Raw genomic sequence first — 13,694 nt, 5'->3', positions numbered from 1 at the left:
AAGGGAGACATCTTAACCATGGGAGCTCACTCAGCCCAATCCACTTCACAAGGTTGTTGTTGTGGATTAAAATAGGACAATGTAATGGTATGTACCCTGCCTTGAGCTCTGGAATGAAAGGCAGGGAATAAATAAATAAAATAACTTTCCTGATTTGGGTAATTTCACAGCAATATCAGAGCAGGGAATAGAAATAGAAATTGTGAAGAATGTGGAGGAATAGTTCTGTGGCTAGAGGCACCCCCACATGGTGCCTTTGCAGAGTAGAGGTATTGGTATCTGTTATGCACTTACTGTGTGGCTACTGAGTTTATTGAGATTATTGGCATATACAGTACTATAGAAAACCAGAATTTCCTCTTTACAGTGTCAGCAGGGGAGGGCACTTGTAACTATAGATGTGATAAGGCAACAATTTATCTTAAAGAGGTCCTGGTTGGCTCTTAATGAACATCTTTTGAAGGTGAAGCTACTACCTACATTCTGGGCTCATAGCTCCTGCTTATTTTAAGGCTTCAACATTCATATTTTGTTTATGACTAGAATCATGCAGTTGTAATCCTTAGACCATCATGGCATGGTTGGAATGATTCCAAAATATGTTTCTAAATAGAATTATAGAAACCTGGAATATATGAACTGGGAGGGACCTTATAAGTCATTGCAGAACTCCACTAGATTTCCCTGAAAAGCCCAGTCCACATTGGAAAATCTCCAGTGAGTTTAAGTCCACCATTATTCTAAAAGACTGTTCCATTATTTAACAGCTCACTTACCATCAGGAAATTCCTCCTAGTGTTCAGCTTGAATATCCTTTGTTTTTACTTCAATATTTTTTGTACTGCAGTGCTCAACATGATAACAAGCAGGTTTAGCCCATTTTATTGGCTTTGGGTAAATGCATTGTACTCTTGTCCAAGATCCTGCCCAGAGGACTTAAATTCTGACAATATGAGAGATTTAGAAATGAAAATCTCTGACAAAAATAGTGGTTTCCTCCTTTCACTGCTGTCTGCCTGTGAATCCTTTCTCCTGAATGCAAGGTCTTCTCTGTTAGTGCAAAGATTCCAATGGGATCAAGATTTTCAAATATTAGCTTCTTGCAGAGGAACTGTAGTCAGCTGTCTAGCTTCAGTTAGAAATTTATGGTAAGTGCAGCTTTATAATTGCCAGCATCAGAGAATATTGTTGGTAAGTGGTTTATGACATATAATAATAATATTAGAAGGACCATAGCAGTTTTTACTTTGGAACCTTTATTTCAACCAGTACATGAAGATTTTTTCCAAGCACTTGAGCATCACTTAGAGATGTGAGAGTGTGCCTCGTGTGCTTACCAGCTTTCCTCCCCATACTTTGGCCCTACACTTGAGCAGACACATAATTAATCTGGTTTGAGTACTAGTAGAAATGGCAGTATGAGTTTCCAAGCCCCTAGTAGGTTCTTTAGCATTTTGCTTGTTGCTTCAGTTATTGGGCAGTCTTCCCAGCACCCTGGGGAGAAAATGAAACAGAAGTAGCATTCATTTTCAGTGAGGATTACAACCCTTATTTGCATTGGGCACCTGTCTAATATGAGTCATCCCACCAATGACATGATAATCTTTTATGTATGGGCGAAAGGGAGGGAGCGAGGAAGGAGAGGAGGAAGGCGCTAGAGCAATGTTTTTCAACTTTGGCAAGTGTAAGACGTGTGGACTTCAACTCGCAGAATTCCCCAACCAGTGCTGGCATGAAAGTGAACAAATTTATTTATTTATTTAAAGGACAATCTAATTTGTGGGATAAGCTAGCACATATGAAAACCACTATGAGCAAAGTAATTCTATATCATTGACTCCTAGAGAAATCCGTTTAAGAGTTAGTATCAGAAAGGCATGCATAAAACACTTCTGATTTCTGCAGTGCTGTTCCTAGAGCACATTGATATCATAAAAGATTAGAATGTAGGCAACTGAGGATCAGCCAGTTACTGTTTCAAGTTTTACACACTGGAGTTTTCATGTCAATGGGTTCTGAGTGAATAATGTTACTTTTAATAGCTTGGGCTTGCCCTTTTGTATACCCGTCCACCCTTTTGTATAAATAATGTGTCACCACAATTACCAGTTATTGTCATTGTGTTTTGGGGGGGAGCCAATAACCCAGTCCTTAAGTTTCAGAAATAGAACTTCTTTACTTAAAGATTAGGACAGCTCACTGAAGGCTATGTTATATCAAAGTCTTTTTTTGAAAATAATTCTAATTGAAATATTAGTAGGCATTCTTTTTAGTGTCCTCTGTACTTATATGGATTAAATAACAGAGGACTGTACATATAAATCTAAAAACTTCTGGTTGGGGGATGAAAAGAGGAAAAGCATTTTGTATTCCTAGTCATTAGCTTCTAGTTTTGTTTTGTTTTTTTAAGAGGGGCATTATTTATTTCTTGCTTGTTCTGTATAAAGTGCTATAAAACAGGTTCTGCAGTCATCATGAGATTCTCTAAAAAAACAGAGCAGTTATTCATTGTTCACAGTCAATACTGAACTAGAATTCTCCAGAGTTCTTGTGAATCAGCGAATAAGCAGAAGGTTGTGATAGGCAATTCCAGTTGCTTCCAGTGATTCCTTCCAGTGGACGCTGCCAAGACATCTTTTTTTTAAATAAATTTTATTAAAGGTTTTAAAAAGAGCATAAAATTAACACAAACTAATACAGAATAAAGAAAACAAAGAAATAAAAAAGAGAGAGAAAGAAAGGAAAAAAGACAGAAGTGCAGAGAGAAAAGATAAAAAGAAATAAAAAGAAGCTTCCATTTTCCTTTGCAGCAAATGATTACAAAGTTATCTCTTACTCTATGATTAAAAAAAAAAAACTTTTTTGTCTGTTATCTAATTTTTTTTCTAATCAAAGTCACAAGTCTTAAGTCCATTTTTTTCTGTTTCATGCAAAAAGTCTATAAGGAGTTTCCAGTCAGCCATAAATACTGACTTTTCTCTAATCAAGGAAATCAATTTAGCCATCTCTGCAAATTCCATCATCTTCACCAACCATTCCTCTATTGTGGGTAGTGTTGAACTTTTCCACTTTTGAGCATATAGTAATCTCACTGCAGTTGTCATATATAAAAACAAAGTTCCATGGCTTTTTTCTAGCTGTCTGTCCATTAATCCCAAAAGAAAAGTCTCTGGTTTCAATTGCACATTAGTCTTTAAAATCTTCTAAATTAATGTATTTATTTGTATCTAATTTTCTTTTTTTTTGGCTTTTTACATGTCCACCATACCTGATAAAATGTGCCCTCATGTTGTTGAGATTTCCAGCAAAGATTCGAAGTACCTTTATACATTCTAGACAATTTTTCTGGTGACAAATACCAATGATACATCATTTTATAAAAAAATTCTCTTTAAGGCTAGCCCATAATGTAAATTCCAATCCTTTCAACCACATATTTTCCCATTCATCCATTTGCATATTGTAGCCAAAATTTTTAGCCCATTTTATCATACATTCTTTCACTTGTTCTTCAGTCTCATATTTCAGCAAAAGTTTATACATTTTAGCAATAACATGTTCATCATTTGTACATAATTCTGTTTTAAGCTCAGTCTTGCATTGTTCAAAATCATAACATCTTTTATCCACTTTAAACCTTTCTGAGAATTGTACATAAGAAAACCATTGACAAGTATATGACATTGCCAACAAATCTAAACAGTTTTGATTATGGTTTGCTGATTGTGTCATATGAACAAAAAACCCTGATTTTTTTCCTTTTGGAACTATCTCAGGTGGAAACATATTTTAATTTCTCTAGTATTTGAAAATTGGTTATTGATTCATTGTGGTAAAAGGAACCGTTTAAACACTTTCATAGCCGAGTGCTTTAGGAATGTTCAGAATTACAATACCTTTCTGCCCTAGCCATAATGGCTTGGTCAGTGTAATATGATTTCTGGTCTAAAGACTTGGAGGACCCTAGGTTGTGCTCGAGCATGAAAAGTCAGCTCTTGGGGCTGCCTGCTGGAAGCAGGCACAGTAGAAGCCAAAAGGAGAGTTGGTGAGTTGGACTACAGCCAACAGTTAATGGCTGCCCTTTCTCTCTCTCTCTCTTTCTCTCTCTCTCACACACACATACACCCTTTCCAACTAGAGTTCTGAACTAATCTTACGCAGAAGGCTTTTGAAATTAGATTAAAGGTTACATACAGTTCGGGTTAAAGTCACAGATAATGTAATTCCCCCAAGCCCAGTTGATCAGGCAAACAGCTGTTGGGACAGGATGTTATCAGAAGCATATGTTCTGGTATGAGGAAGTGACCTTAGGAATATCATACAGTTTAATATGGTTTTCCATAGCTCTCCAACCAGCATTATAGAATATTTGTTGTTTTTTAAAAATATTCTTCTTTCAGTAATCGTTTACGAGAAGTAGAAAAATGTATACATTTAATATACAAAACTTATTTTTACAGTGGCCCATCCTCAGGACCCTCATCACTCCACAGAGAAGCCAGTCATCCACTGCCACAAATGTGGGGAGCAATGTAAAGGAGAAGTGCTTCGAGTCCAGGCCAAGCATTTTCACATCAAGTGCTTTACCTGCAAAGGTACCGTATTACATCTTATTGCTAGCCTCTGAGGCAATCAAATTGTTTGTATTTCTTTATTCAGAAGAGATTGGCTGGATCTCTTTTATGGGTTTGTGACTGGGTTTAGACCCATGAAGAAAACTATAGAGAAAGAACTTCACTTAAACGAACAGATAAAAGTATTCCTTATAGATTCTGTTCAGTCATGTCTGATTCCTGGAGACCACCTGGACAAGTCCCTGCAGTTTTCTTGGCAAGGTTTTTCAGAAGTGGTTTGCCATTACCTCCTTCCTAGGGCTAAGAGAAAGCAACTGGCCCAAGGTTACCCAGCTGGGTTTGTGCCTAGGCAGGTCTAGAACTCACTGTCTCCTGGTTTCTAGCCTGATGCCTTAACCACTACACCAAACTGGCTCTCTCTCTCCCTCTCTCCCCCTCTCTCCCTCTCTCTCCCTCTCTCCACCCAGAGTTACATGGTCTAGGTTGGGCAGCCATATAAATGCAGTACTACAGCTGCTACTACTACTACTACTACTACTACTACTACTACAAATGTCAATTTCAGTAGTTTTCAAATACTTTCCCATTTGAAACTTTAGAGTTTGCATTAACAGGTTAACAGCTATAAGGGCTATCCAACCCCTTCAAAAAATATTTTACAACATGTGGGAGCTTGTATAAAATACTGCTTGGGCCATTGAAGCATATTTTTTCCAGAATGGCTAGAAAAGCTGTGGTTCAAATGAAGCTGGTTTGCATGTGCTCCCACATGTTATAAAATGCCTCTTTCAAAGGTTTGTACAGCCTTAATAAATACCATACACAGAGACATGGACACAGACACACGTATATATGAGTCTGAAAATGTATCTAATAGACAAAACAAGCAGATTTGTCCAAATTTAGCAAAAGTCTTATTTGCCCCTTTGTTGAAAAACGGTTAATTCAAAGACTGGCAAAGAGCACATATCAGCAATCCAGTGAGGCATATACAGTATAGTATATTCAGTTGCACGCTAATAAATGTATAACTACTAGCTCTGCTGGTTCCATTGCCACCTTTGTGCCACTCCCAGCCAGACAGCTGATGGGCATACTGGGAGTCATGGCTCAGCTTTGTTCTCAACTGGCTCACAAAATTCCTGAAAATTTGACAGTTGGCTCTTGCGAGCCGGTATGAGTTGGCTCCAGCAGGCCACGGTTATAATTGTGAGTGAACTGTTGAAAATGACTGAGCAGTAATAGAAATCCATTCAGATGTTTATTAAGAGGTCTGTTTCGATCAAGCCTTTAGCTTACTCTTCAAATATGTTGTGAGTATATATAATAATATTGCTGTCCTCTTGCAGCACTTGGGATAAATGGGATAAAAAAGAAAGATAATAAGTAAATGTTGATTACATCATAATATACTCTCTGACATCCTGTCCAGGGATGCACCCCTTTTCTGAGGCAGGTGCGTGAAAGAAGGCCCCAGCTGCACCAGTTTGAAAGAAGCCCCCTTCTAGCTGGCTCCTTCTTTTGTGAAAGAAAGCCCTCGCTGGCATGCAAATGGAGGCCTTGGCCGGGGAGCGAACAGAGGCCCTGGCTGGGTTGTGAGAGGGGCCCCGGTAGCCAGTAGTGTAAAAGAAGGCAGCTGAAGGAAGCTGTAGCTGATACAGTACTGGCACATGATGCAGAGGGCGCAGCAGTGGCTGGCAGGGCTGGGTAGTGGGGGCAGCTGATGATAGCGGGTAAGTGGGTGGCCAAAAGGTGGTCATAAATGTGGTTGGGCTCAAGTGGGCCCGAATTTTGTTTGTGTGACCATGGGGGCGCTACAACGGCCAGTACTTTGATGACCAGTTGTAAATCCCTTCGTTCAGCACTGTTACAATTTCGAATGGTTGCTGAACCTCACATTTAGTGAGGACTACCTGTATATCAGAAATAAGCAAGTTCTACAAAAACTGGATGCGATTTGGTAAAATGTTAAAAAGTTCTGGTAGGATGTTAAAAAGTTCTGTTGAAATTTGATTCATAACGTAATTGCAAATAGGCTGTTTCTGGCTTTGATTAATAGGAGTCTGTTTTATGTGATCACTAGACTAAGCAGTAAGCTGGCTGTGTCCCTGATTTGATACTAAGGGCATTTCCACAGCAGTGTTCTGTACCACTTCAGGATCAGTTTAAAAACTTTTTTTATTTGACAGTGTTGGTTGTTTATAAGAGCTGAGTCCATTTGTTTTTTTATTCTGGTATGATTATTAGAAACTGCAGCAAAGCTTTATTTGGCTCAGATTTTCATTCTGCAGATTTATTGATTATTAGGAATAATACAATAATTAGGAATAATAATGCCGCCCTCTGCCTTATTGTTCCTGGGTTCAAGTCAACCATTATTCTTCCTCCACCCACCCACTCCACTCCACAGGAGTTAACATCCTGTTTCTGAAGCTTGTCACTTTCTATGTGCATATTTTAGAATTTATATCCTCCCCTCTCCCAGTTCATTTGCAAAACAACTATGGTTACAACTACTGGGAAAAACAAGTGATTGCAAAATTGCCAATATGCTATTATTTCACCTTCACAAATCACAGGAGGTTTTTAAATGCAATGCAGAAATAGTACTGATTGCAGAAACAGGAGGATTTCAGTGCCTTTGTTTACATCTTTTATTTTCCCTTGCACAGCTATCCATCTATATGCTTATATTCCCTCCCCAGTTGTATCTCATCCTGTAGAATTTCATATCTGCTGGCAGAAACTGAACACCTCTCGTGTAGTTTAATAGAATACATGTTCTTTCCAACTTTGGGGTTAACTTTGGGATATTGTTGCAGATGAAGATATTTAGAAGCTGGTAATATATTAATTATTTGCAATGAATTGCCAAATCAGAGTCACACGGATAAGAGTGAATAACTTCTCCAAGGATAAACAGAAAGACTGGTGGCTCTGCATTATGCACCGTAATTACACGAATTCATTTTGCTGTATTAAATTTTGCCAAATTTTCTGTTTGCAGCTCTTCTGAATACTATAAAACGATACTATTGTCATTGAGATCCATTTACTAGATACGAACGTAAGGAATTGTTCCACCATTGACAGGCCACTGTCCAATCGACCTGGGTAGTTTGTCAGATGTGAGGTAGATGTCACATTGTTGGACTAAATGAATGAATTAAATCCTGATTCATAAACTCATTATGTAAAAACAAATTTCTCACTAAATAACCAAGATAAGTTTCTGAGCATCATGTTTAGAACTATATGTTTTTTCCAACTTTGGGGTTAATTTTGGGGTATTGTTGCAGATGAAGACATTTATAAGCTGGTAATATATTAATTATTTGCAATGAGTTGCCAAATCAGAGTTAAATGGATAAGAGTGAATAAAATCATTACAAATCATTAGCTCATCCTATGAATTTGTAGCATAGGTACCTTTATTGTGTGAAAAGTAATATAAAGAGCTGTTTGATTGCAGCAGTCTAGAAATCTGATAAATAAATAAATGTCCAAAGTGTCCCTTACTGCCAGTGCAGTGCCACCCTGCAGTTTTTATTTGGGAAACCAATCTACATAAAAATCTTAATTCATGTTTGCATGATCATAATCTTTGTATTGTCTATTTATTAGAGAGACAGAGGGAGAGAGAGAAGATTCTTGTACCACAGCCCAGGGTTATGAGGATTCATGGCCTCTGTGTGAGGTGTGAAGTGAATTCCCTCATATATTTAAAGAGTTGTAGGCTGCTAGGTTTTCTGCAATAAGAAAACTTAGTTTTAAAACATTTACCATATGATATCTTTCCCATGTAATATTTTGTAGTCACTGCAAGATGGGACATTTTCTTTAATACCAGAGTGGGACATGAAGACCCACTCTGATATTAAAGTTTGCAGACCTCTGAGGATGCTCTGGTGCCCTAAAACAATACTAGCATGAGCAAAAAAAAAAAAAAAAAACGTAATTGCAATCTCCCTGGAAGATATGTTGGGCTTCCCTGAATAGTAGTCCTCTTTTGTTTTGAAAATCTAGATTTTGATTCTGTTGTTAGGAAAACTGGGTCAATGTATCTCTCCGTCCCCAACCACCTTCAACTTTGTTGGGAGCTGCCCAGAGTTCAATATAAGCGGCTATATAAATGTTTTAAATAAATAAAAATAAACTTGCTTATCTAACAATTGAGTGCTGCACAGCTGTTGACAAGATGGGTATGAATTAACATGACTCTAAAGCAAGGGCAGACAATAGGTTTTTTGTCAGGGATAACCATTTAAGGGGTACATACTTATTGGTGATGATGGCTTATAGAAGAAGTGAAAGGAACAAAAACTCAAAGTAGGAATGGTCATCCATTCTTTCTTTGTTCTTTTCATAATATTCTGTTCTGCTTTTTCTCTTCCAGAGAGACAAGATTCTCTCTCTGTCTCTCTCTCCTCTTTAATGCAGTAGATTGGTAGGAAAAGGATAGATCATTTTGCCAAGGGGCTGAATTAATCAAGTATAGTTGAGTTTTAGAGGAAGCTAAAGGGCTCCTTAGATTAGACTGAGAAATTCATCTAACTTTAAGACTGCTGATTGCCCATGTCTCTCTCATTGACTCATTTTATATTACAATCTTCAGCTAAAGCTTCTTTTTTTTTTTTTAACATTTCAAATTTCAGACTGGATTTTTTACATTGCTAACTTTAAGCATCAATTAAAATTGTTTTGTCTGTCAGGGGTTTTTATGTACACACACTTACATACATAGCCAATTATTTACTGAAGTTCTGTATTACCTTGGGAAACAACTTTCATAAAAGGACAGGAGAGGAATATCACTGATTTAAATATTTTTTTTAGAAAGCTGCTTTTGCTAAGCATTAAAGATAGGTTCATCTTACTGAAGACCATATTTGAAATGCATGCTATACTTATTATTTTAGAAACAGCTGTAACTTTTACCTTTATGTACAACCTTTATTCCCTTTGTACCCTTTAAAAATAATCTTTGACGCTTTTATGTCCTAGTCGTACATGATCAGAGAACCTTTGGCTATTTCTAGAACTGGCTGAAGGCTGATAAAGTCCCAGTCAGCTACAAATATCACTATCCAGGAAGTGAACTCTTCATATAATATGCAAAGCATCTCACTTATTCAGCAGCCATCTAAAAAATGTACTGAAGGAAAGTACAAGGTGTGAGGTTTTTTTTTTTTTTAAACAAGTTGTTGTTTGAGGTCACATAAACAACAGTAAAGGCTTAACTTTATCTGGGAGAATTTTCCTGTATTCACCAATCTGCATAGAATTGCTTACAAAATATACAGTGGGGCAAAAAAGTAATTAGTCGGGCACCAGTTGTGCAAGTTCTCCCACTTAAAAAGATGAGAGAGGCCTGTAATTTTCATCATAGGTATACCTCAACTATGAGAGACAAAATGGGGGAAAAAATCCAGAAAATCACATTGTCTGATTTTTAAAGAATTTATTTGCAAATCATGGTGGAAAATAAGTATTTGGTCAATATCAAAAGTTCATCTCAATACTTTGTTATATATCCTTTGTTGGCAATGACAGAGGTCAAACATTTTCTGTAAGTCTTCACAAGGTTTTCACACACTGTTGCTGGTATTTTGGCCCATTCCTCCATGCAGATCTCCTCTAGAGCAGTGATGTTTTGGGGCTGTCGCTGGGCAACACGGACTTTCCACTCCCTCCAAAGGTTTTCCATGGGGTTGAGATCTGGAGACTGGCTAGGCCACTCCAGGACCTTGAAATGCTTCTTACGAAGCCACTCCTTCGTTGCCCGGGCGGTGTGTTTGGGATCATTGTCATGCTGAAAGACCCAGCCACGTTTCATCTTCAATGCCCTTGCTGATGCAAGGAGGTGTTCACTCAAAATCTCACAATACATGGCCCCATTCATTCTTTCCTTTACACGGATCAGTCATCCTGGTCCCTTTGCAGAAAAACAGCCCCAAAGCATGATGTTTCCACCCCCATGCTTCACAGTAGGTATGGTGTTCTTTGGATGCAACTCAGCATTCTCTCTCCTCCAAACACGACGAGTTGAGTTTAGACCAAAATGTTCTACTTTGGTTTCATCTGACCATATGACATTCTCCCAATCCTCTTCTGGATCATCCAAATGCTCTCTAGCAAACTTCAGACAGGCCCAGACATGTACTGGCTTAAGCAGGGGACACGTCTGGCACTGCAGGATTTGAGTCCCTGGCAGCGTAGTGTGTTACTGATGGTAGCCTTTGTTACTTTGGTCCCAGCTCTCTGCAGGTCATTCACTAGGTCCCCCCGTGTGGTTCTGGGATTTTTGCTCACCATTCTTGTGGTCATTTTGACCCCACAGGGTGAGATCTTGCATGGAGCCCCAGATCAAGGGAGATTATCAGTGGTCTTATATGTCTTCCATTTTCTAATTATTGCTCCCACAGTTGATTTCTTCACACCAAGCTGCTTGCCTATTGCAGATTCAGTCTTCCCAGCCTGGTGCAGGTCTACAATTTTGTTTCTAGTTTCCTTCAACAGCTCTTTGGTCTTGGCCATAGTGGAGTTTGGAGTGTGACTGTTTGAGGTTGTGGACAGGTGTCTTTTATACTGATAACAAGGTCAAACAGGTGCCATTACTACAGGTAACGAGTGGAGGACAGAGGAGCCTCTTAAAGAAGTAGTTACAGGTCTGTGAGAGCCAGACATCTTGCTTGTTTGTAGGTGACCAAATACTTATTTTCCACCATGCTTTGCAAATAAATTCTTTAAAAATCAGACAATGTGATTTTCTGGATTTTTTTCCCCATTTTGTCTCTCATAGTTGAGGTATACCTATGATGGAAATTACAGGCCTCTCTCATCTTTTTAAGTGGGAGAACTTGCACAATTGGTGGCTGACTAAATACTTTTTTGCCCCACTGTAGCATTTGCGCAGACTTGATGGTAACTATTTTAAGTGTAAAATCCTGGATTTCTATAGGATTTCTTTTTTTAAGTAGGAGAAGTAGAAATTTTTCATAATGAAAAAGAATATGGAGAGTGCTCTGAGAAGACTCAGTAAATTGTATCTTACTATTACGTTCACAGTTATCATCTGTCCTTCATTAAAATATATACATTGGTGAATAAACGTACCAATGGATGTAGAAGAGAGTTTTTCAAGGGATGTGTATACAGCAGATTTATGTACAGTGCTCTTACAAATTGGATAATAGCTCCTTCTAAAGTGGTAATAGTAAGTTAAAATATTCAAGTCCAGAGTTACCAACTTTATTTTGCAAATACACATGCACATAGGCAGATACATTACAGCAAGGTGAAACAGCTTGACAGCTATATCTACTCTCATCTAACATGTGAACAGGGATGCTATTTCTAACCATTATAGCAGAGATACTGAAAGATGGAGATGGGGAAATGATACTTTTGATTATGAATCTAAAATGCATAAAAAACCTCAAGCTGGTCAAGAACATAAGTACACCGTTGTATAAAATACTGGATGTTATAACAAAAAGAGGTTCTAGCACAGCAGGTTCTCACAGCAGAAATTAAATTGAAGATCAATTGTTATTAGATTACTACAGAAACACATACAATTCAAGGGGTAAAAAGTATGTAAATGGTAATAAAACCATCACTGCAACTGGTCACAAAACCCAGCTTGGTAGGTATCATATTTAGGATTATTTCTCCCGAAAGTGGGAGAAAGAAGCCTACGTTGTACCATGTACAGGACCAGCATTTTTATTCCACAAGCACTTTTCAAGGTGTTAACCCTTCTTTTTGAATGAATAAGATAAATGGATCATTTTACTCACAAGGCAACAAAATAATTTAAGAAAAGTAAATGGGTAACTTTAGTCCTGGGGAAAGCATCAAAGTACACTGGAGATCCTGACCTAGTGTTAGATCAGGATGTATGATCTTTGAATTCCTGAATCAGTCTTTGATCTGAACTAAAAGCCAAAAATGAACTGAGGTCCCAAACTTAAAAAGAGATCCCTGATGCCCATGCCTAAAAGCAGTTATAGAACTCAAAACAAAGTATAGACACAATTTTAGAAGAATTATTAATGGCTTTTAGGATGGCTTAAAATGGATAACAAAAGAATCTGTAATATATTCTGGAAGTAAGAAGGGAAAATTCATCCTTTTAAATCTATTGCATAAAATGAAAAGTCATGTTACAGATCAGTAAAGAGATGTAAGAACATGAGGTATCATGAAAGTGTCTGAGCTGGGAAAATTGCAAGTTTCGGCTACTCCCCCCCCCCCATTGCAGATCAGCCAATATGGACGTATCTCTATGTGAATGGGTGGTGACTCTGCCAGTCTAGCAGCATTTGGATGTTCTGGGAGTTCTCCGCTGGTGAAAACATGGATGCTTTTTAAAATAAAATGAAGGAGAATCTGCAGAAGCTACCAAGTTTTAACCTCTTCACAGACACTTGAGGGATTATACTCATCCTTAGAAATCTGTCAAGCTTTTGCTCAACTGCTCAGCTAGAACAAAAATATCAGGGTAATCTCAGTGGAAAAATGCAAGGCACAACTACATGTTGAGTTTGAGCTCTCAGATAACACCGCTTCCAGCCTTGTGGTTCATTATCCAAATGCCCCTTATTCTTCTCTTTCTGTGAAATAAAAATAGTCCAGCAGTTTCATGATCACCATAGAACTGTCCCTGATGCAATCACATCTATAATTGCAAATAACAATACTGAGACTAAATGAGCCAAGCTGAGACCATTATCAAGATTAAAATATCTCTGCTGCATAGCGTAATTATTGCCTTTGGTGAGGAATCAAACATAAATGAATTCAAGGCAGTATCTAAAGTAGGGTGGGGCTGTTACATACTAGTGCCATTTACTATAACATTTAAGGTTTACATTGTTCTTTTTCTGCAAATGAATCTCCTGAACAAAACAGTTCTTCCTTTCACAGAGGCCATTATAACCTACTACCTTGTGGGAAAGTGAAAAAATACTTCCCCTGTCTATTTTCCTTTCCTAGAGGGAATTCAGAACTTTTGCAGACTCAGCAGAGTGAGGAGATAACTATAATAATTCAAATGTTACTTGTTTCTTTTAAATTTCAATGACAATGAGCCATTGATTGTTACAGACACTAATC

General features: G+C 37.9%; 1 protein-coding gene and 1 long non-coding RNA gene across 13 annotated transcripts in view; one reads left to right on the top strand and one right to left on the bottom strand.

Annotated features, from left to right (window-relative positions):
- The window catches only part of ABLIM1 (actin binding LIM protein 1), a 217,252-nt gene that overhangs the window by 94,842 nt on the left and 108,716 nt on the right, over positions 1–13,694 (top strand). For all 12 annotated transcript variants that reach the window (XM_088131674.1, XM_025167016.2, XM_025167012.2 and 9 more), the window contains one exon: positions 4,461–4,595. In XM_088131674.1, the coding sequence (XP_087987800.1) occupies positions 4,461–4,595 (135 nt within the window). The remainder of the gene's footprint in view (positions 1–4,460; positions 4,596–13,694) is intronic.
- LOC148213591 (uncharacterized) overlaps positions 1–13,694 on the bottom strand; it is a 47,551-nt gene that overhangs the window by 4,595 nt on the left and 29,262 nt on the right. The gene's annotated exons all lie outside the window — the stretch shown is intronic.

The sequence above is a fragment of the Python bivittatus genome, unplaced genomic scaffold (assembly GCF_059951505.1).
Source record: "Python bivittatus isolate LINGU-HERP-01145 unplaced genomic scaffold, Pbiv_v1 ctg000980_np1212, whole genome shotgun sequence".
NCBI lineage: Eukaryota > Metazoa > Chordata > Lepidosauria > Squamata > Pythonidae > Python > Python bivittatus.
This window is presented reverse-complemented; position numbering and strand designations above follow the sequence as displayed.